Source organism: Tupaia chinensis, unplaced genomic scaffold (genome assembly GCF_000334495.1).
Source record: "Tupaia chinensis unplaced genomic scaffold, TupChi_1.0 Scaffold000140_1, whole genome shotgun sequence".
Classification (NCBI taxonomy): domain Eukaryota; kingdom Metazoa; phylum Chordata; class Mammalia; order Scandentia; family Tupaiidae; genus Tupaia; species Tupaia belangeri.
The window spans coordinates 9,488,101-9,510,210 of record NW_006159610.1 but is presented as its reverse complement, the minus strand read 5'-3'; the positions used below and the strand labels follow the sequence as shown (position 1 = coordinate 9,510,210).

The 22,110-nt window shown below is 39.9% G+C and overlaps 1 protein-coding gene and 1 pseudogene across 1 annotated transcript in view; one reads left to right on the top strand and one right to left on the bottom strand.

Annotated features, from left to right (window-relative positions):
* The window catches only part of MGAM (maltase-glucoamylase), a 101,222-nt gene that overhangs the window by 24,373 nt on the left and 54,739 nt on the right, over positions 1-22,110 (bottom strand). Inside the window, 15 exon segments of the mRNA XM_014586456.2 lie at positions 153-281; positions 1,465-1,590; positions 2,792-2,904; positions 4,018-4,114; positions 4,369-4,537; positions 6,333-6,487; positions 8,163-8,363; positions 8,971-9,123; positions 13,242-13,409; positions 13,844-13,893; positions 19,747-19,855; positions 19,857-19,883; positions 20,421-20,477; positions 21,208-21,292; positions 21,980-22,104. Of these exon segments, the coding sequence (XP_014441942.1) occupies positions 153-281; positions 1,465-1,590; positions 2,792-2,904; positions 4,018-4,114; positions 4,369-4,537; positions 6,333-6,487; positions 8,163-8,363; positions 8,971-9,123; positions 13,242-13,409; positions 13,844-13,893; positions 19,747-19,855; positions 19,857-19,883; positions 20,421-20,477; positions 21,208-21,292; positions 21,980-22,104 (1,764 nt within the window).
* On the top strand, positions 9,157-9,823 carry LOC114007209 (rRNA-processing protein FCF1 homolog pseudogene; annotated as a pseudogene).

The window sequence follows — 22,110 nt, the reverse complement described above, 5'->3', positions numbered from 1 at the left end:
TGTGGAGTTTCTGTAACTCCTGGGAAATAGACTTTTAAATTGTTTTTGAATTTCTCTTCCTGTAACAGGGAAAGAAAAAAAGATAGTACAGTGGTTTCTCCACCAAAACCCATTCATTCTCACAGACTCCCCACATTCAGGAAAAAACTAACCAGAATGAGGATGACTCGCATGCCTTCAGACTTCATGCGGTTGATCAGAGCTGGAAACCCAGCAAACTTGGGGCTGAGGGTGAAGTCCAGCTGCCGCTCCATGTAGTCGATGTCCGAGTACTGCACGTCCTGGAGGAGGACACAGGCACCTGAGAAGCTGCTGGTGGTAAAACTCATGGCCCCTTATAGGAACTTCCTGCCCAACCCAGTGGTGAACTCCAGGGATTTTTTGGCTGACTTTCAAATTACAGTTCTGTCACTTGTTGCATACAGCTTCTGGGAAATTCACCTCATTTTTCAAATTTTTAGTCATTACATAGAAAATATCTAAATTGGCAGAGAATAGGATGATAATGCCTCTTTGCCAAGGTTGCTGTGAAGATAAATAAAAACATGGAATGAGAGAGTGCTCCGTAAACTGCTAATACAAAGGATGACTGTAGTTATGTTCCTCAAGAGAAGTCCCTCACTATCGGTGATTCACGTTCAGAGAAGATAAGGCTAACTACCCACTACTAGTATGGTATGGGCAGCAAATATACTACAAAGCAAAGAAAGACAGAAAAAAAACCCTGTAATTGCTTTGTGAAATTTAATCTTGGGGGTGGGGGCGAGGTCATCAGATGCAGCTTTCTTATTTTGAATGAAATAATATCTGATACACCTTCAATTCATAGAAATGAATAGAAGTGATAGAAAAGTAAGTAGAATAAATTAAATATGTACTGGTTCATGAGACCGATTCTTTAATTATTGGACCCTCTTGTTCTCAAGGGAGGACAGAGTTGATTTTAATATGCACTTCTTCGGGAAACCCATCCTAGGGTTTTCCCTATTTTCCACCAGTTTAGCTCAAAGCTGATGGAACATGGTGCTGAGCACCCACAAAGTGTTGGGACCTATCACATCCACACACACAATGGTCCAACTGAATTTGGATGGTTACTTTTTCATTAAGTAAAACTACTATTTGGGAGTTCTTTTATTCTATGGAACCAAGGATTTTGCAGGGGACCAAATTTTTTGAAGTCATAGAAAAGAGAAAGAAGCATGAGATAGAAAAACTTCTCTGAGTCAACCCTGGAACCTCCTCCTTTGGCAAATCACTTTGATTCTTTGGGCTACCATCTCCATGAAATGAGGACAAGGGTCCCCTTGCCCCATATTACTGTGCTATGGTGAGTCTCAGTGCAATACTGCATGAAAAAGGACTTCAAGTCTTTATAGAACCCCATAAAGAATAAAGGAACCCAGATATAAAGACACCTGCATTAGAAGGTTCAGAGCTAGTTCACCACAGCTGAGCACGTACATAAGGGATCTGTGCAGCCACCATATCATCATACAAGTTAGCGATCTCGGAGTCATTCTGGTATCCATAGCGACACAACTGGAACCCCAATGACCAATAAGGTACCATCACAGGCCGACCAATCAACTAGAAAATAGACAGAAAATATTAATCTTCTAAAAGGAGAAGCCATGAATATTGAAGTTGTACATGCAGTAACAAGTGTTTTTCATGCCCCAAGCTAGATAACAAATTCAAATAGAAAGAGAAACTGAGAGGATGCAGAGTCACGGAGACACGTTGGAGAAAGCCTCCTGCTAACCTTGAGGTTCTTTTCTGGGAATTCTGAAAAACCTGATTTTATTCTAATTCCTAGAGGTAGGCTAGCTCACTGGCTAAGAGCACAGAACTTAGGGGCAAAATGCCCAGGACAGCGTATAGGTTCCAGGCTTGCTAGCTGTACTACCTTGGGCAAAGGTTAAGTAACCTCGGGGTCAATAGGTGGAGTGGTGGTTAAGGCTCTGGACTCCCACATTGCTAACCACAGTTCAAGTCCCAGATCTGGCAGCTTGATAATCATGTTGGGCACGTGTGAATGCATCCCCAAAATCCCAAGAGGAAACTAGAGGAGAAGGGACTGTGGTGTGGTTTCTCACTTTCCCTCTCACTGTCTGTCTCTGGTGAATGCACACATCCTACAGCAAAAATTTTTAAAAGTAAATAAATAGGTAAAAAGTTAAGTAACCTCTGTATCTATAAATTGGGAATCGTAATAGCATCTGCCTTACAATGTTTGCATGAGGACTCCATATGTTGTTAGATGTAAGTGCTACGGCATGCAATAAGTAACAGCGCTGTGCTCTAAGTATTACGTGTTTATTGCTGCTGCCACAACCACCACTGCCACCATGATTACCACCACAACCATCACCTCCATACCACCTCTACCAACACAGCTATCATTACCATCATCACCACCACTGCCATCACCAACACAATCATTCTTGCTGTCACCACCACCACCAAGATTACCACCACTATCACCACCACTACCATCACCATCACCTCCATACCACCTCTACCAACACAGCTGTCATTACCATCCCCACCACCATCACCATTAGTCTCACCACTACCACTGGTACTACTATTTCTGCTACTCTGCCACGCTAAGACATGCTATGAATTTAATGGTTACTGGAATGTGTTTATTTCTCCTTACTCCATAATCTCCCTACCTCTGAGAAAGATCAACCATTCTATTTATCAGTTGAGATTTATACGAATGTATGTGGTTTTTGTCATGCAGAATGTGCGACATAAATAACACAATTGAATTCCCTCCTACCTCAGTGTACTGCTGAGTGACAAGCTCTGGAGTCGGCCCCAAGAGCACATAAAAGTCCAGAATACCGCCTGTAGTACGGTATGTCAAAGCAGGCAGAGGCTGGAACGTCACATCTGGAAATACAGGAAAACACCAACCATGCTGGAAAACTTCAAGCTGAGGAAGTACCCCTGAAATTCACACCACTCCCTCCTGCATCCTCCTTTCTATAGAGTGCTAAGAGCATGGATTTTTGCACTATTCCTGTATGGAATGAAAGAAGTTAAGTGAATGTCTATGGAGGTCTCATTCCTGAACTTTCTTTCTTTGGTGTACTTTATTATATAAAATGTATAATACTATATAATATATAAATATATAAAATATTATATATTTTGTCACTGTGCTCTTTTAAAATTATCATTGGGGCCAGCAGATGGGGTAGTGATTATATTGCTGGACTCCCACGTGGCTAAGCATGGTTCAAGTCCTAGACCTGGTGGCTTGAAATGCATACCAGGCAGTATCCATGCATGCCCAAGATCCCAAGAGGAGAAAGGAGCAGAAGGGATTGTAGCATGGTCATTTCCCCCAATGGGGTGATTTCTCACTTTCACTCTCACTGTCTCTGTCTCTGTCTCTGTCTCTGTCTCTCTCTCCCTCTCTCTGGCAAGTGCACATGCCGTATGGCAAAAACCTCTAAAAAAAAAAAAGAAGAAGAAAGAACTACTACTACTTTTATTAAGAACAGTTTAAGACTCACAAGAAGTTGTGAAAATACTGATAGTACTGAGAGTTCTTATGTATCCTTCATGCAGCTTTTCCCTATTATAACATCTTACATGACTGTTGTACATTGCTGAAACCAGGACATTGACATTGGTACAAAACTGAAAACTCAGGATGGACCTTATTTGATGTTGACAGTTTTTACATACATGTTTTTCCCACCTTTTTACTACATAGCATATAAATGTTCCTTACACTGTCACATCTAGAACAAGTGTTATAATCCATAGTTTCATCATGAACTCAAATTATTCAAGTAGCTTCCACTAGCTGACCTCCAGAATATTTGGCGCTCACTTTTTCTCAGTTTGCTATCTCTTCTAATGTGATTTTTAACAAAGCAAAACAAAAAACACTGCCCACAAGGTGATAATTTTGACTTCAAGAGGCAGCTGGGTCAAACATATTCTAAGGTAACTCAAGAATTACTGGAAGGAGTGACACTGTCATCGTCTCACCCATGGCATTGCTGTTGAGCAGGAGCACTCCGTGGGCATTCCCATCCTCCTCCAGTCCCATGTAGTAAGGGTGAACACCATATGAATTCTTCTTGTACTGAAGAGGCATGTGGAGAAATGACAGGAGGTTAAAAGATGGTGTGGCTGAGAAAGAAACTTAACAAAAATTTGATAGCTAAGATGGATCTAGTCTTCTTTGTGAAGTAAGTCAAATGCATGAGAAACAAAGGAGCCTGAGAAGTGGCCCACTTGTCTAAAAGTAGAATGTGACCATCCAAGCTGGGTCTCAGAAGACAAAGCACAAAATGTGGACAAAGACAGGCAGAAACAAATATCCCACTCTGCCCTTACCCCTGGGGGTTGGTCTCGGGAAAACATTCCCCATGTGTGCCAGTTCAAATCCCTCTTAAAAGCTGTGTGCTCAGTTTCCCCAAAGCCATAGATGTACTCAGAGGGAAGGCGGGTGGAGATGCGAATGAACATGTCATTGAAGGTGAAGCCAAGGAGTTGAGAGTCCCAACTGTAACACAAAAAGGTAGGTTTTTTTGAAAAATAAAACAGACTTTTCTATTGGCTTCAAGAAGCTGACTTTGACTCCCTCCTCACCACTCAGAATCTTCTTCATCTCCCAAATAAAATAAACTCTATTTGACACTTCTTCCCAGTACCAAATCCAATCACTTCTCACCATTTCAGCTGCTACCACTCCACACCCTAACTCCCAAACATTATATCTTTCCCCGATTTACACTTCTTCAGAAGCTTCTTGTGAAAATAACTTTCTTTTTAAGAATCTGGCTCCATTTTTTTTTTTGAAAGTTATTGCTAAAGGATGCATGCACTCGCCAGAAAGACAGAGAGAGACAGAGAGACAGAAAGCAAGAAATCATCCCCCAAGAGGGATGGCCATGCTGCAATCCCTTCTCCTCCATTCTCCTCTCAGGATCTTGGGCACACATACACACAGGCTTGGCATGAGGTTTTAAGCCACCAGGTCCAGGACTCAAACTGTGGTTGACTACATGGGAGTCCAGCAATGTAGCCATTATTCCATCTGCTGGTCTCCTCTGGCTCCATTTTTTTAAAGTTTTACTTATTGATTTAGAGAAATTTTTGCTATAGGGTGTGTGTGCTCCACAGAGAGACGGAGAGAGAGAGAGACAGAGAAACAGAAAGTGAGAAATCATCCCCTGGGGTAATGGCCACACCATAATTCCTTCTCCATTCTCCTCTCAGGATTTTGGGTATGCACGCGCACACACCCAGCGTGAGTTTTTTAAGTTGCCGAGTCTGGGACTCGAACAGTAGTTGACTATTGAGGAGTTTAGCAATATAACCATTATGCCATTTGCTGGTCCTGAAAATAACTTATGATGCCTTCAAGGCTGTTCCTGATTGAAAGCCCTCAAATATCCCAGCTTCTTCACCCACCATCACCTCCATGCTTACTACAGTGTTCCAATGGCACTGGACTTTCTCTGCTCTCTAACACGCCAAGTTTGCTCCTGTCTCTTTCCTGTGCACTTACTTTTCTCTCTGTTTGAAATGTTTTTTCCCTTCCCCCAGGTCTCCATGTGGGTGGCTCCTGCTGCTATTTTAAATGTCTTTTTTATTTTTTATTTTTTGGAGAGGTTTTTGCTATAGGGCGTGTGCTTGTCGGAAAGACAGAGAGAGAAAGACAGAAAGAGAGAAATCACTCCCCAGAGGAAATGGCCACACCACAATCCCTTCTCCTCCATTCTTCTCTTGGGATCTTGGGCACACATGCATACACGCTCCATGTGAGTTTAAGGATCCAAGACTCGAACTGTGGTCGACTACATGGGAGTCCAGCGACATAGCCATTACGCCAACTGCTGGTCCCAAATGTCATTTTTTCTGAGAGATCTTTACTGATCACAATATAAAAAGCAGTAACCTCCCCAAACTCTCTATTACCCTGCTTTTTCCCCTATAGAGCAGTTATCATTATCTCAACTTTCTTTTTATACTGTAACTTAAATTATGTTATGTTATATTATTTGTTACATGAGAGACCTCATCACTTGAAATCACAGTTCCTAGACTAGCACCTAATATAGAAAAGGTTCCCCATGAACGTATGTTGGAAGAATCCCCATATACAGGAAACTGCCTTAGTAATTATTCTATGTCTGCTAAAATTTGCCATAAAAACAAGTCTGAAGAAAATGACTTATTCATAGATCTGGAAATGGACTGTGTGCTGCTTTGAGCCATGATAGCTCAAAGGAAAACAAATCTGGCAGTTGATGTACTAGCACCATCAATTCGGAGTCAGACTGGGAGCCACTTACATTACAGTGTTTGTACTCTTTCGGCGAATTTCAATCCCAAAAGGATTCTGCTTAATGAGGACATCATAGAGTTGATCCTGGGAGGTGCTAGTTGGAACCCTGGGTATGTTCAGAGGGATAGGGACTTCATACCGCTTGTTGTTAGGGTCATAAATCTAGGCCAGAGGAAATAGATGTTAGTTAAGGATAGAACTCTTAAAGCCTATCTCCTTAGCAGGACTTTCATGTCTCTGACAAAGAGTTGGATGCTATATATAGTTTTTAAGCTCATAATACCTGAGATGAATAACATATCAAAGAACATGTCAGATTTAACATTTTAGTATGAGTCTGTCTTCTCATTTTTAAGCCTCTGTTATAGTAGTACACTTGCTTTGACATTGCTGCTATCTTGGAAAAGCAGTCTGGAACATGTTTGCATTTATGAATTTATTTATTATGTTATATATGGGTTTATAAGAGTATGTCAATACCTGAAGACTTCTGTAAGTTGAAAGAAAAATCCTCCCTTAAAAGTTTATTTGATTAAAATAATCATGGATGTCCTTGTTAAAAACAGTATTGAAGTTCATTTGTTGGTGCCTTCTATATCTTTGCCAGATACTGTGCTAGACACCAGGGATACAGACTAGATAAGAAAAGGTTATCATTTTGAGAAATTCACATGCTAATGGGATGTGAAGAGAAGTATCTACATTACTTAGGTGATGGGACTAAAGTAGATTGTATACCGTGAGATTACAGGGAGGGAAATATCTAACACTGATTCTGGGAGACAGAAAAGGTTTCAGGAGAGAAATACAGGTTGATTCTTAAAAGCTTTGCAAACATTAACCAAGGACCAAAAAAAAAAAAAAAAGATAAATTCAATCCCAGTAGAGAAATAACAATCGTAAAGGAACAGAATACTAGAGATCTTAGAAAGACACAAGTATTTTATATGGTCAAGCATTAAAGCCAGAATCCAAGAAAGTTCATTCATGTCAAACCCATTGGGTGCCTACCACATGCCAGTGCTGGGGTGAAAATACAGCCATAAAAGATCATCGTTGCATTAGAAGACTTGTAAAAAACCTCAGAGTCCAGGTTGGTATCAGACTGTGAACAACCTTTCAGGTGATGCCACCTGCTCACTTTCATTTACTCTCTCAATAAATATTTGAGTGCTTGCCATCTACCATACTCTCTGTGTTAGATTTCAGAAGCAGAAAAATGATAGGATAAATTCCTGTCCTTGAGAAGAGAAAATATACATGAAAACAGCTAATTCATCCCTATTTCATAGAAGTAATTAAACCAAGAATTTTTTAGAGCACTTTGGTGGTTATTTCAGTGATCTCAAATTTAGGATCCAGACTTGAACTCCTCATCTTATACTGACCAAGCACAAACTCTCAATATTCTCCATCTGGTTCATTTTCAGCATCATCTATACAGATATGCAAACTGCAATCCCTCTTGATGCTTCTCTCCCACATCACTTATGTGCAATCAATCATCAGATTCCGTAATCCGGTATCAAACTCGAACATGTTCTCTACTCTCCATCTCCCTCCCTGTGGTTCAAGTCAATCCCTACCTGATCTAATTGGTAGCCTCCTAACTTTTCCATATTCACTCTTGTCCTTCCAATCATTCTTTTCAAAATCCAAGTTAGAAAAAGTCTCAGTATTCCATCAGTGGTATTTCATTGCTCTCAGGATAATAGTCTATCAGAGTTTAATTAATTCAGCTGATTAAACTTACTTTAGTGGTCTATAACCTCAATTAGCAAAAACAAATGAAACTGAAAAGGACCTAGTCATTACCCAGTATGTAGACTGTATTTACCTTAAACTGCAGCATTTCATTCTTATGGTAGGTCACGTCCAGGCGGAGTGAGTTCACAGGTGTGGAGGGCAGAGCGTTGGCGTAAACAGAAGACTTCAAGGAGATGTCAGCTGTGGCCCCATGTGAGTTATACTGAACATTGCTGACAGAGTACAGATCACTAACAAAATAGCAGAACGGGACCCCCGGAGTACTAGATTCCTAAAAAGTAAGGCCCAAGTCATAGATTAGCACGTGATCCTAAAATCAGCAAATAGAAAGGGGTTCAAAAAGGCAATTTAGGGAGATGGAGCCAGTCCATCACTCATTGGTTTATATATCACTAGGTAATGAAATAAATTTAAAATCCTGGGCTCCATGCAATATATTTAGAAAAATTACCCAGCTCCTTTTCCCACCTCCCCTTCACATGCGATCAGGTTGCTTTAGAAGTCCTTTATCTCTACACATTTTAAATAGCTACATAGGTACTGGTGCCATGAGATTGCAGATTAAATACAGAGGATTTTTCTTTCTTTTTTTAGAGAGGTTTTTGCTATAGGGTGCTTGCCAAAAAGACAGAGAGAGACGGAAAGATAGAAAGCAAGAAATCATCCCCAGGGGGTATGGCCATGCCACAATCCCTTCTACTCCAGCCTCCTCTCGAGATCTTGGGCACGCACGCACACGCACCTGGTGTGAGTTTAAGCCACCGAGTCCGGGACTCGAATTGAGGTAGACTACATGGGAGTCCAGTGACATAGCCATTACACTATCTGCTGGTCCCTAAATACAGAGGATTTTAATGCAACACCATCAGCATGGTTACCTCCCAGACACAGCCGCGGGCAGCACAGCTGTCTGCAGAAGCACCCTGTTCATCAGGATAACAGTCTATTTTTTCTTCATCTCTTAAGATCATGCTCCACTCCACTGTGTATGCTTCACCCAGGACAAGATCAATTTCTGTGATAATGGCAACCTGTAGGAATAAGGAAGTCACAAGTAAATTCATCCTCGGGGAAAAAGGCTTTGCAAAATCCTAACTTTAAAAAACAAATAAGTAAGGATTCCGGAAAAAACAAGAGTGTGGCATGAGCAAGGGGAAACAAAAGAAAACCAAGTATGCAACTATGAAGTGAATGCTTAGTCTCAGAGATCAGAGGCTTAAAGAAGAGGATAGATTAAAACCTAAAAGCAGGAAAAGAAAGATCCTAGCACGCTGAAGGAAAGAGACGTCCCCCAACACCCTTCCTGCTTATTCCTTCAATATAATACACAGCTGGGTCCACATTACCACATCCTGGTAGATACCAGCTTTATCAACTTTTCCATTAAAGCCAAACTGGACTTAGTGCAGTCAATGATGGGCTGTCTGAATGCCAAGTGTGTCCCTTGTATAACTGACTGTGTAGTGGCCGAAATTGAGAAACTAGGGCAAAAGTATCAGTGGCTCTAAGGATCCAAGAGTTGAACGATGACCATGCACACACAAAGGAACCTACTCCGATGACTGCTTAGTACAGAGAGTAACTCAGCCCAAGTGTTACACTGTGGCCACAGTTGACCAAGACCTTAAACAAAAAATCCGGAAGATCCCAGGAGTCCCTATCATGTACACTTCGAACCATAGATACAACATTGAGCGGATGCCAGATGATTATGGAGCCCCTCGGTTCTAGTTCTTAAAGAACAAAGTTCCTCTGCCTTTCTTTGACCAAATATCTCTGTTGCCAGTTCATAAAACATGCTGTATGTCAAAATAAATTAATAAATAGAAATCAGACAAAACTCAACAACCTAAGTAACATGCAACTGAATCCTATATGCAGAGAGCTACACAGTGCGGGCGGGGAGGGCTATGCAGTAGCAACTGGGCAATACCACAGCTCTCTCCGAGTCTTGTACATTGCATTGTACAAAGAATTAAGGCAAATGAGGCCTGGTGTGGCCCGTCCTGTTCTTTCCTCCCCTGACTCCTCCTCCCCTTCTTTTGCTAAGAAGGCTCTCTTCTGTACTTCCCAGATTGAGCTGACTTCTGACCCTCCACACCCCAAAACTGCATCTCCCAATGGTCTGGAGTGGCAGAAAGCAAACAGAAATAAAAATTATATGACCTGAGTTCTCATTCTCATTTTTCTGTGGAATTTTAGGCATATTATTCAATGTGGGGGAGGGGAGGCTCGCAGTTTACTAACTATAAAATTGGTGAGTTGGCAAAATCATTCCATTTTCTTCCATTTCCGACATTCTCAACCTCTTCATCTCTCCAAACCCAGAGGCTTTAAAGTTGAAATCTTTCAGTACTATCTACTATTTCAAGTGTTTGATATTTTTCTGTATATTTTTCTTATATTTGACTCTTCTTTAAATAGTATTTGCACAGCTGAAGTTTTCATTTGTCAGGAATCATAAAATCACATTCTAAGGATCACTATCCTTCTCTCGGTCTCCTTGCACTAGCACTTCCCTGTACTATTAAACCCCCCAACGCTCAGGCAATGCCTGCACAATGGCACAACCTCGATTCAAGAATCAAAGTAAAACCTTTTGGTAATTAGATGAAGTGAGACCTCCACATTTTGGTACCTAAGACTCTCCACACTGTAATCACATTTTTTCCTGTGCAACCAGATCTTCTTCTATTAATGAAAGTAAATTATGGGGATGGGTAATGGAGGGAGGGAGGGGGTAAAATATGTTTAATTGACACAAAAATGAGAAGTTACTTGCTGATGATAATGTAAAATGCAATGTCTTTGTCTTGACTGATATGTAACATATTAGTTTTAGAAAAAGTAATGTACACTGTAAAGATATATAGCAATTCAATGTAAATTTTTTTTTTTAATTTTTAAGTAAATTCTGTCTATGCCAGTTATACGAAAGTCACAGACTAATAATATAAGGCTAGCCTCAGTCCAGGGACTGGTTTATTCTGATATCTCAACTTGGAATGCTTTACTTAGGCAAGTGCCCTTTCTAGGACAATGGCACCCATTTATGGAATGCACTGCTAGTTGCCTGCCCTTTTGCTTTTCACTAAAACACAGGCCCAGACACCTCAACTAAATAGCTATTTCCAATCACAAGAGAAGAAAAGACCTCAACTCTTACAGCCATGTGCCACTGAAACAGAAGCAGCAATTCTTCACTGAAAGAGTTCAGAAAATGTGCCCAAAATATTCTCTGATGTTTTGATATGCTGATTGTGGAGGAGAAGGGATTTGAACTGGGAGTAGATAAAGTAGACTCAAACAAGACTTCCTTGGCCCTCCCCTCTATCTAAATGAACTTAATTATTACAAATCCTCTTCCTTTGGCATTTTATAAACAGGAAAGATTAACTCAGCGGATGAATACACTATTGATGGGCTGGAGGTTAACACCATGGCCAGACTACCACCTATTCTGAGGGTTGCTCTGGCACAACTTTTGTCACCTGAGAGACTTAATATCTACCTAAGAAGACAACCTTTATTCACCACACATTTTTCCCTTCACCATCCATCCCCCAAACCCACATTCCTTCCTGTAGCTGAAAATGCTATATAAACTTTAATTATTTGACTCTTCTTGAGGTTTCACTTTCATCTCATGTACACATATGTAATTAAAATATTTTTTTCTTGTTAACATGTTTTATATCTGTTTAGTTTGAAGCACAGCCAAAGAATCTAGAAGGGCAGAGGAACCATTTTTGCTCCCCTGTGCCACCTTCTAAACATCTTAATCCATAAGGAAAAACATTCCTTATTTTTTCAAACTGCCATTTTGGATTCCTGTCATTTGCAGCTGAAAAAATTCCTACCTAACAGACCACTTTTCAAAACCCAGCTCTGTCCTTGCCTCCTCTAAGATGCTCTGCTCAGCTAGTCCATTACGCCTTGCACACTAAACTAGGTGTAAGTTTACATTCCCTATATGTTGGTCTGGGTTCCCGGTCCCCGAGTTTCATGTGTATAATTTAAACAATGAATTCCTTTGGTGATATCTAACTTTATAACATGTGCAGTCTCGATACATATTGTCAGGACAGAACATTAAAGGTCATCAATATGTCATTATAGAAAAAAAGACTTAACTGGTTTATTTTCCCCAAATTTGGAAGGCCCTCCACCAACCATTCTGACCCAGCAGCTCCCAATGAATGCCAGGCCATTTGGCATATACGTAGTAAGGCTTATTTGGTGAAAGTTTTCTTCATAAGGCTCAGGTATCTGAGGGACTGATTACAAGTTGTTCGGATGTGTCAGAAATCATTACGACTGGTGAAAAATTATTTAATTATCACCTAGCTAAATAAGTAGCCACTAGCTAGGATTAACAAATTATTTTTCTTAAACTATTTCTTTAAAAAATGTATGTGTTGAGGAACCAGCAGATGGCATAATGGTTACGTTGCTGAACTCCCATATAGTCAAGCATGGATCATGTCCCAGAGCCAGTGGCTTAAACACACCAGGTGCTTGTACGTGCATGCCCAAAATCCTGAGAGGAGAATGGAGGAGAAGGGACTGTGGCATGGCCATCCCCCTAAGAGGTGTGATTTCTCACTTTTTGTCTCTCTGACAAGTGCATGTACCCTATAGCAAAAATCTCTTCATAAAAAGAAAAAAAAAAGTATGTGTTGGAGTGGGAGTCTACATATGTCAATATAGTTTCAAAAAATGCAGTTCAAAATTTCAACTAATAAGACTCCTACCTCCCAACTGTTCCTGATTCTAACATCAATCAGCCTCTTTTGGATCTACTTTTCCTCTAAGTTTATTCCCATATTTCTAACCTTGCTCTTCTTCTGTCCTATCATAACTATTTCTTTGAAAGTGAAACCATCCAGAGAGAGCAAAACACTGAGGCACAAAGAAGGGATTCAGGAGGCACAGACCACGTCACCTTATCTCCATTCCTCAGTAACTCCCAGCTCATTCTAGCTCTGGCCACTACTTATTTCTGGTTTCTTTCCCATCCCTCTCACATCCCCACCATAGGCCACAGGATGTGCTCTGGTCCTGCAGGGATCATTGCAATCTTGGCAAGAGAAAACCATGATGCTATGAAAAATTCCCGATAAACCATATTAACAAAATGCATTTTTACCTTCAAATTAGAATCATAAGAGACTCTAGGAGACATTTGACTTGGGACACCATTGTGTTTCACTGTAACACTTCTAAATTCCTGAGTCCCAAGGATTTTAATCTCTTTAAATGTTAAATTATTGGGGTCCTTGTAGGCTGATTGTAAAATCTTCACATCCAAGCGGTTCTACAAAACAATTAGACACATTTAAGCACAAAGGTATGCAGGTAATACATACATTCTCAAGTCACTCAAATATTCCATCCTAGACCAGATATGTCCCACTCTTCTGAATATTTCTTAGCTATCTCTACTAATGTGTGCTCAGAGGCACAAATTTCTTTCAGTGATCTCTTGAGAAAAAAAATCTAGAACACAGACATTGTATAAAATTAGTATCTAGAAGCACCACTGGCTGCTTTGGTTTATTTATATTATTAACTCCTTTTGATAACATGGATGATTCAATTATTGGAATTAAGTTATAACTGGAAATGTACTTACCTATAGTCATAAATGCATATGAAAGTACGAATGTGATTTTACATAAATACAAATACATATATGCTAATGGCCAGGCAAAAATCCACACTTAAGATTTACAAAAATATGCTACTCACTTGGGTGACAGAGAACTCACATAGAAGATAAATTCCATTGGCCACAGTATCTGAAAGTAAGAGAAAGACAAGTCAGACCCTGGTCTGCCCACGACAGGACAGATTTCAACATGCCCCTCCTTGAAGCTACATCCTGATGTCACAAATGGTAGAGTTGCCTCATTTTTATGGCCAAATAATATCCTCCTGTATATATGTACCACAATTGTTTTATCTATTCATCCATCAGTAGATATTAGGTGGTTTATATATCTTCACTATTGTGAGTAATGAGGCAATAAACCTGGAAGTGCAATTTCTCATAGATATGAATTTCATTTCCTTTGGATATATACCCAAAGAGGAGTTGCTAGATTGTATGGTAGTTTTATTATTTTTTAAGGTAGAGTGTCGCTGTGTCACAACTCTTCAGACTCAACCTTCCAAGTAGCTGAGACAGTAAGCATGTAACATGCACCTGGCAGCTAGCATGAAACAGGAACTGAAAGTCTCCATGTGTCTTAAGCTGCTAAATAGCACTGCCTACAGCACACACTATTGCAGCTGAGCCAAAGTCGTCTATTTTAAATTTTTTGAGGAAAGTCCATCCTATTTTCCATATGACTGTACCAATTTGCATTTCTACCAACATTGTACAAGTGTTCCATATTCTCTATACTTGCCAACACTTGTTATTTCTTGCATTTTTCTTTTCTTTCTTTCTTCCCCTTTCTTTTTTCCCTTAATGTTAAATATTTCAATCATAGTTATTTTGTACTCTGTGTCTAAAAATTCTATTATCTGAAATCCTCATAGAAATATAAATTTGCTGTTAGTTACTTTTACTAACTGACAAGTAAAGATGGTAGATATTAAAAGTGTGTAGTGACTTGATGATCTGGTAAATGTATACATTGTATAATGACTCCTACAATCCAAATAATTAGTTCATTCTATCACCACTCATGCTGCACATTGGATCACCAGTACTATTTCATCAAAACCAAAAGTTTGTAACTTTTGACAGGCATCTCCCAATATACCCCTCTACCCACAGCCCCTGACTACTCCCCATTCTATTCTGTGCTTCTGAGTTCAGCTTTTTTAGAGATCTACATATAAGTAAGATTATGTAGTACTTGTCTTTCTTCATCTAGGTTGGTATAATATCTTCCAGGTTTATTCGTGTCACAAACAACAGGATTTCCTTTTTTTAATGAATAAATAATATTCTACTATGTGTGTATGTGTGGGTACATATACTATTCTTTATCAATTAATTTATAGAAGGATACTTAGGTTATTTCCAGATCTTGTATATTGTTAAAATAAATTAAAAGCTTAAAGGTAAAGGCTAACACTATAAGACTGCTAGAAGAAAATCTCTTTGATATCGGTCTTGGCAATGATTTTGGATATGACACTGGTAGCACAAGCAATCGAAGTAAAAATAAACAAATGTGACTCTTCACAGAGAAAAAGAAACAACCAACTGGCGAAGAGACAACCTACAGAATGAGAAAAAATATTTGCTAACCAAATATCTGAGAAGAGGTTGATATAAAAAATATGTAAGGTATTACACAACTCAATTATTAAAGAACAAATAATTCCATTTTAAAATGGGCAAAGGACATGAATAAACATTTTACCAAAGAATGCATACAGATAGTCAACAGGTATATGACGAGGTTCTCAATATCACTTATTGTCAGGAGATGCAAACCCAAAAGCATCATAGTTCTCCCCTATACCTGTTAAAATGGCTGTTATGAGAAAAACAAACAAACAACAAAAAAAAAAAAAAAGAAAGAAAGAAAAAAAGAAAACAAGATAGGGCCAGTCCATGGCCTAGTGGTTAATGTGGCTTGACCTCACATAGTCAACTATACAGTTCAAGTCCTAGACCTTGTGGCTTGGGAAATATGTTGGGGAAATATGTCTTTATGTCTCAAATTCCAAAAGCAAGGAGAAATAGAGGAGAAGGGATTTCAATGTGTCATGTGTCCATGTGCCATGGAGGATGCTTCTTGCTTTCCTTTTCTCTTTCTGTCTCTCTCTGGCAAGTGCATGCACTCTCTAACAAATATAAGGGAGGAAAAAAGATAAAAAGAAACATCAAATATTTCTAAATTAAATAAATAAAAATACTTCTTTATTTACATTTTTAATACATTCAATCATATTATTTAGCTTACACGGTGATCATTCCAATATGTGAACATTTAATAAAAATACTTTTTAAAAAATACATTTTAAGAAAGACAAGATTATGGGCATAATCTCCAAGCCAAAGCCACTGTTCTTACTTTTACCTACTGTAAGCTTGAAAAGATTTCCTTTCAAACATTTCCAAGGCATAAGCTTCAAGGAAATCTATTTCCTAAGCTTCAGTCACAAAAACTTTTAGTTTATTGGAGCCAAAAAAAGTGCTTAAAAACATGGCTAGATGTATATACACTAGAAAAGCATATTCTCACTTACTGGCATGTGTAAGTTTTTCATATCATTTGTTCACAGGTATTTTGAAAGGAAGATATATATTCTGAATTTAAAATAGTCTTGCAAATATTTCTTCTGCATGTCCATTGACAGAAAATTAGAGTCTACTATATATATATACATATATATGTACATATATACATATATATGTGTGTATATATATGTATGTATATATATACATACATATATATGTGTGTGTGTGTGGTGTGTGTGTGTGTGTGTGTGCCTGTGTGTGTGTTTGTATGTCAGGTTATGAGTATAAAATGTATTTTTTATTGTAAGTCTTGCTCAAAACTCTGAACATTGCACTAGTTGGTGTCCCTTGACCGGGATAGGTCTTCTCAGGCCACTTTCTCATGTGGTCTGAGGGCCTGTATGTTTTCAGGCACTTGACTGCTTAGTGTCAGGTTTCCTTTGTTTCATCCTTATATGATCCAGAGGCCCTACTACCGACAGAGCTAGAAGTCTGTAGATTCCCTGGTACCCAGTTAATGTCAGTGGTTCAGTACCAGGCTGAAGTTCTGCTTGCTGCTGGAGGAGGAATGAGTCTCTGCTTGGCAGGACAACTGCAGAGAATCAAGTGATATGTGCATTGACAAAGGCATCCTGCCAGTCGTGGAGACCACGAGGAAAGAGAAGTAGCCCATGTAAGGTGTGCCAATCCACATACTCCTGTGTCAGCTTTTATCTAGAGATGGCATCTTTGTTTTATCCAAAGGCTCCAGACGGGCTGGTAGTGACCCTGTTGCCCTGCAGACTCCATGGCAGGTATGACTGAAATCTAGACTAGGGGGAAATGTGCAAAGTCCCCTGTGTGGCAGCAGATCCCAGAAATAGTTCTCCAATCTGGACTCATCCATGAGAAAGTGCTATTTTATTTCCCACCTGACACTGCTGTCTCTTCAATGGTTCCTAAATGGAGATGTTGAAGACAGGAAGGCTAATTATAACCTTCTACTAACCACATCTACTCTCATACTTAATGTAGCGTTAGCTCCCCACTCCCCCCTCTCTTTCCTAAAGTCCACTACAAATCAGTGTGTATCTTACAAATGGTGGTGTTTTAAAGTCAAAGGGTACCATGGGGTGTTGCCCCAAAGGGAGATGCTTTATCTCTCTTTCTCTCTCTCTCTGACTCTCCCTGGCAAGCATATACATCCTTTGCCAACTAAAAAAAAGGAAAAGAAAAAGAAAGAAAATATTACTCAAAGAGATGGTAAAATAGATGAACATACAGCAAGAGGTAGAAAGAAAGAGCAATTTTGTTGGGAGTCTGGCCTCATTTCTCCAATTTTCTAGTCTAACCCCCAAGTCCTTCCTCCGTCCCTCTTTGTTTCTCAGTGACCTCACATTCCCAATTATATTTTTTTTCTTAGTTCAACCTTCCAGCGTGTGTGTCAGGTCCCCTTATCAACAAAATCACCTACTGGGACCAGCAGTTAGCGTAATGGCTATGTCGTTGGACTCCCACGTAGTCGACTGCGGTTCGCGTCCTGGACCCGGTGGCTTAAACTCACGCCAGGCACGTGTGCATGTGTGCCCAAGATCCCGAGAGAAGAATGGAGGAGAGGGGATTGCGGCATGGCCATCCACCCTGGGGGGTGATTTCTTGATTCCTGTCTCGATTTCTGAAGAATGGAGGAGAAGGGATTGTGGCATGGCCATCCCCCCTGGGGGGTGATTTCTTGATTTCTGTCTCTCTGTCTCTCTCTGTCTGTCTGGCGAGTGCACATGCCCTATAGCAAAAACTTCTTCAACAACAACAACAACAAAAATCTCCTGCTTTTACTAAATATTCATGTACCAGGTAGCTGTTATTGATAAGACACCAAAGAAATACAAAGATAAATAAGTCATAGCTCCTGACCACAATGATGTTAAATACTGTAGTGAAGATTAGACACATTCATCAAATAATCAAGGCAGGAAGTGAAAAGTGACACAAAAGTCAAGATACTACAGAAGTCCAGAATGGCACTTGCAGAAAAGTAAGATGGACTAAGTGGAGGATCCACCCTCTAAAATACTACTCGGTCCTGGATAAATTACAACACATATTCTTATTAAAGCACCGTTGGGCTTGCAAGAAATAAGGAGTATATCCAAGAGACCAAAACAACAACAGGGTAACAAAACAATGAGTTAAATCAGAAAAAAAGGTTCAATAACCCAAACTTGAAATTTCCCTAGGATGAATGACTACACAAAGCTAGAATGGGCTACTAAGATTGGTAATCCAAGGGAAAAAATAAAAAATTTTAAAAATGCCCCTCCTATTCCCACATAGAGCCCAGATCCTTCAAGAGAACTAATGTGGTACAAAGACAACAATTCCTGGCTTGCAACTGAAGAAAAGTCAAATGATCACTAAAGAAACAAGATGCACATGGGTCCTTCAGATTACCACACTTAATAGACAACAACAAAGGTAATAAATCAGAATGAAAGTCAGCAAAGATAACTAACAACAGGTTTAGAGTCCCATGAGAACTTTGAGACATATTTAACAACATTAAAGAAGAACAAAACTGAACTAAGCTCATGTATAAATGACCCGAAAGTTGAAAGTGGTAGCATTTCTTCTGCTTGAAGAATTGGGGAAGGCTTTTTTTACATATAAAATCTGAATTTAGTTAGGATAGCTATTATAGAAAAGACAAAAAGTAATAAATTCTGGCAAGGATGTAGAGTAAAAGAAACTTATTCATTGTTGGTGAGAATGTAAATTAGAATAGCCATTATGAAAAACAGTGTAGAGATCCCTCCAAAAATTAAAGATAGAGGGCCTAGTAGGTGGCAGGGTAGTTAAGGCACTGGACTCCCATGTTGCTGACTGTGGTTCAAGTCCCAGACCTGGTGACTTGTTTTCTCACTATCTCTCTCTCACTCTTGCTCTCTCTGTCCCTCTCTGGTAAAGTTTTAAAAATAATAACAATGATGAATAAAATTAAATAAAATAATTTTTAAAAATATTAAAAATAGAATACCATATGATCCAGCAATTCTACTACTGGGTTTATATTCAAAGGAAATGAGATCTGTATGTCAAAGAGACATGATTGACTAACTCTGTTTGCCCAGAATTGAGAGGTTTCCAAGACATTAGACTTCCAGTGCTAAAACTACGACAACCCTGTAAGAATCAGGGAAGGTCACACTCACTGTCGGTGTGTTATGAGGAGAAATCCCAAGGGCTTAAGGAAGAATAGGGGTTATGGTTTTCAAAACTCCTTCTGGGTACAGCTCTAGATCAAGCAAAGGCCAGGGAGATCCAAGGAAGAGTTTGATTCTGCCCCTCCCAACACACATCCCCTTCCATTTTTCCTCCCCTACACGCCGCATGGTGTGGCGGCACCCTCTGCCCCACAGACGGGAACACATACGACCAGCTCTGTTGGCCAGGACATGAAGGACATTCTCACCCACATTGTACCTGGCCATAGTGGTTGTATTTGGCTGCTGTGTGGGGAAGATGTAGCCTCCTCGAAGGTGAAGTCCAATTTTGTCTCCAGGAAGTTCCAGCTCCTTTTCTTTCCTTTCTCCATCTCAGTTGGGCCCCCTGAAGCATGCAGAAGAATCAAACACACTGCAATGACAGCATGACCGCCACCACTGTCCCTGTGCTGAGCTAGCTGCAGCCTTCTCCCTTTCCCACTGAGCCGAGTTACTGTCTGGGCAGGCAAACAAATGGGAAGAAAAAAGTAGGAACCATCTTTTTGTCATCAGTGGGATTTGTAAGAGCACTTATGCCGTGCTGAGGCTATTTGACATATATTATAGAATTATAGAAAGTGATAGTTCTGAGCAAGTAATCTGATTCCTGACCAAGTTCAAATTGTCTGTCAGCCCTTCCAATATCTGCATTAGATACTTCTTGAGTTTATCATATTGCTCAATAAACTATATCAAAGTTTATTTTTTCTAAATTTTTTATCGTGATCGATGTTAAATGACTCAGGCACACTATGAAATTAGAGAAAACACCACACAAAGATTACTCCATGCATGGGTGGACATTTGTCTTTCCAGGGAGGTATTTTGTCTGTGCAGCTACTACTGCAATCTTGAAAGCTTAAGGAAAATCAAAGCTACTTACAGTCTCGTAGTCGTACCAAACAGCATCCGGCACATATGCCATTACTTTCTCTGCCCCCTGAAATGGAAACAAAGTATTGTCTTTCATGATTCAGCCTCTAGGGGGAATAAAGTTCATTTCTTCAAATACCCTAGGGTACTTCTCTACCACATACCCAGAAGGCAGAATGACCTTCCTTTCCTCTGTTATGGCATTCCTTTCTTCTGCCTTTCTTTTAATAAAGCAACAGAAGCCATAACTTGGCAACCCAGGGAAAACTCCCAAATGGGGTCACATTAAGAACAGTAGTAATAATGAAACATATTGTGGGGAAAATTTCAAATTTAAATGGAATATCTCATTTAATTCTCTCAACAACCCTGAATGGTAGGTACTATTATTACCTCACCCTTAGAGATGAGAAACCAGAATAATAGCCTACCCCAGATCACAGGTGCTAAGTGGCAGAGGCAGCAAGCACACCCTGATCAGTCTGACTTTCAAGTGAGTGCAGAGTAACTGCACAATCTTCCTAACACTGAGCTAGCAATGATCTGCTAGATGGCACATGGCCGTCAGAAGATGCTTCTACTCTGGATGGGAACTTGGTCAAGGAAAAATATTTCTAAAGAGGAAAATGTATAAGCACATTTTCCAACAGATACCTGACTTCCAAGCCCAAGCACACTCTGCTCCTGGCTGACTCAGCCTCAGATGCTGTAAATGGTTTGGACTATAGAGAAGGGAAGGGAGTTTGGAGGCCAGTGAGAACAGCAGAGACCACCGCGTGTCTTTGTGGAGCACTTGCCTCATCCAGAACTGGAGTGATGAGGAGTCCTGGCCCCCATAAAAACTGCCGATGCACATCCCAAGTGCTGTTGTCACTGTAGAACCTGGAGGACAGAGAGACGGTGCGTTGATATTTGGCCAATGCTTCTTGGCAGCTTTTCTCCTAGCCTAGGCAAAGCATGTCGGCTACCTGCCTGGGAAACCCCCCGGAATTACATGGCACCCGTCCATTCTCCCACACAGACCCACTTTCCCAGCCCATGTTCCCTCCTGCTATTCCTTGGTCTACAAAGGATGACAGAGCCTAAAGGATTTGTCAAAGATAAAGAATTAGTTGGTGGCAGAAAAAAAATGGCCCTAAGTCATAATTAGTCTAGTTTTATTCTCAAAAGGGAATAGGCTATAATAATTAAATAGATCCTAAAGTAATATCTAGGCAGCAATAACTTTACAAATACCAATGGACTATACACACACACACACACACACACACAAACACACACACTATAAATGTGTACATATCTACACACATATAATATGAATGTATATTATATACACATACACTCATATACACACACATACTATACATGTGTGTATATCTACACACATATAATATGAATGTATATAATATATATATATATATATACACATACACTCATACACACACGCACACACACACACACACACACATATATAACTTCCAGAATTGTTCCAAATCTCACTCTGTACTTGATGAAAGTTAACATCACCCCAGCTTCACTCAGGAAGTCCTCTGGGTTAGGGAAACTCACTCATGTAGAAGGGGCCTGGCCACCGTGTCCCCCCGGTTGTGAGCACGGTAGAAGAGGGTGTAGAGGTAAGGCAGAAGAGTATAGCGGATGTTAAGGTAGTGTCTGGAGGAATTCAACAGCTGGGAGTCAAC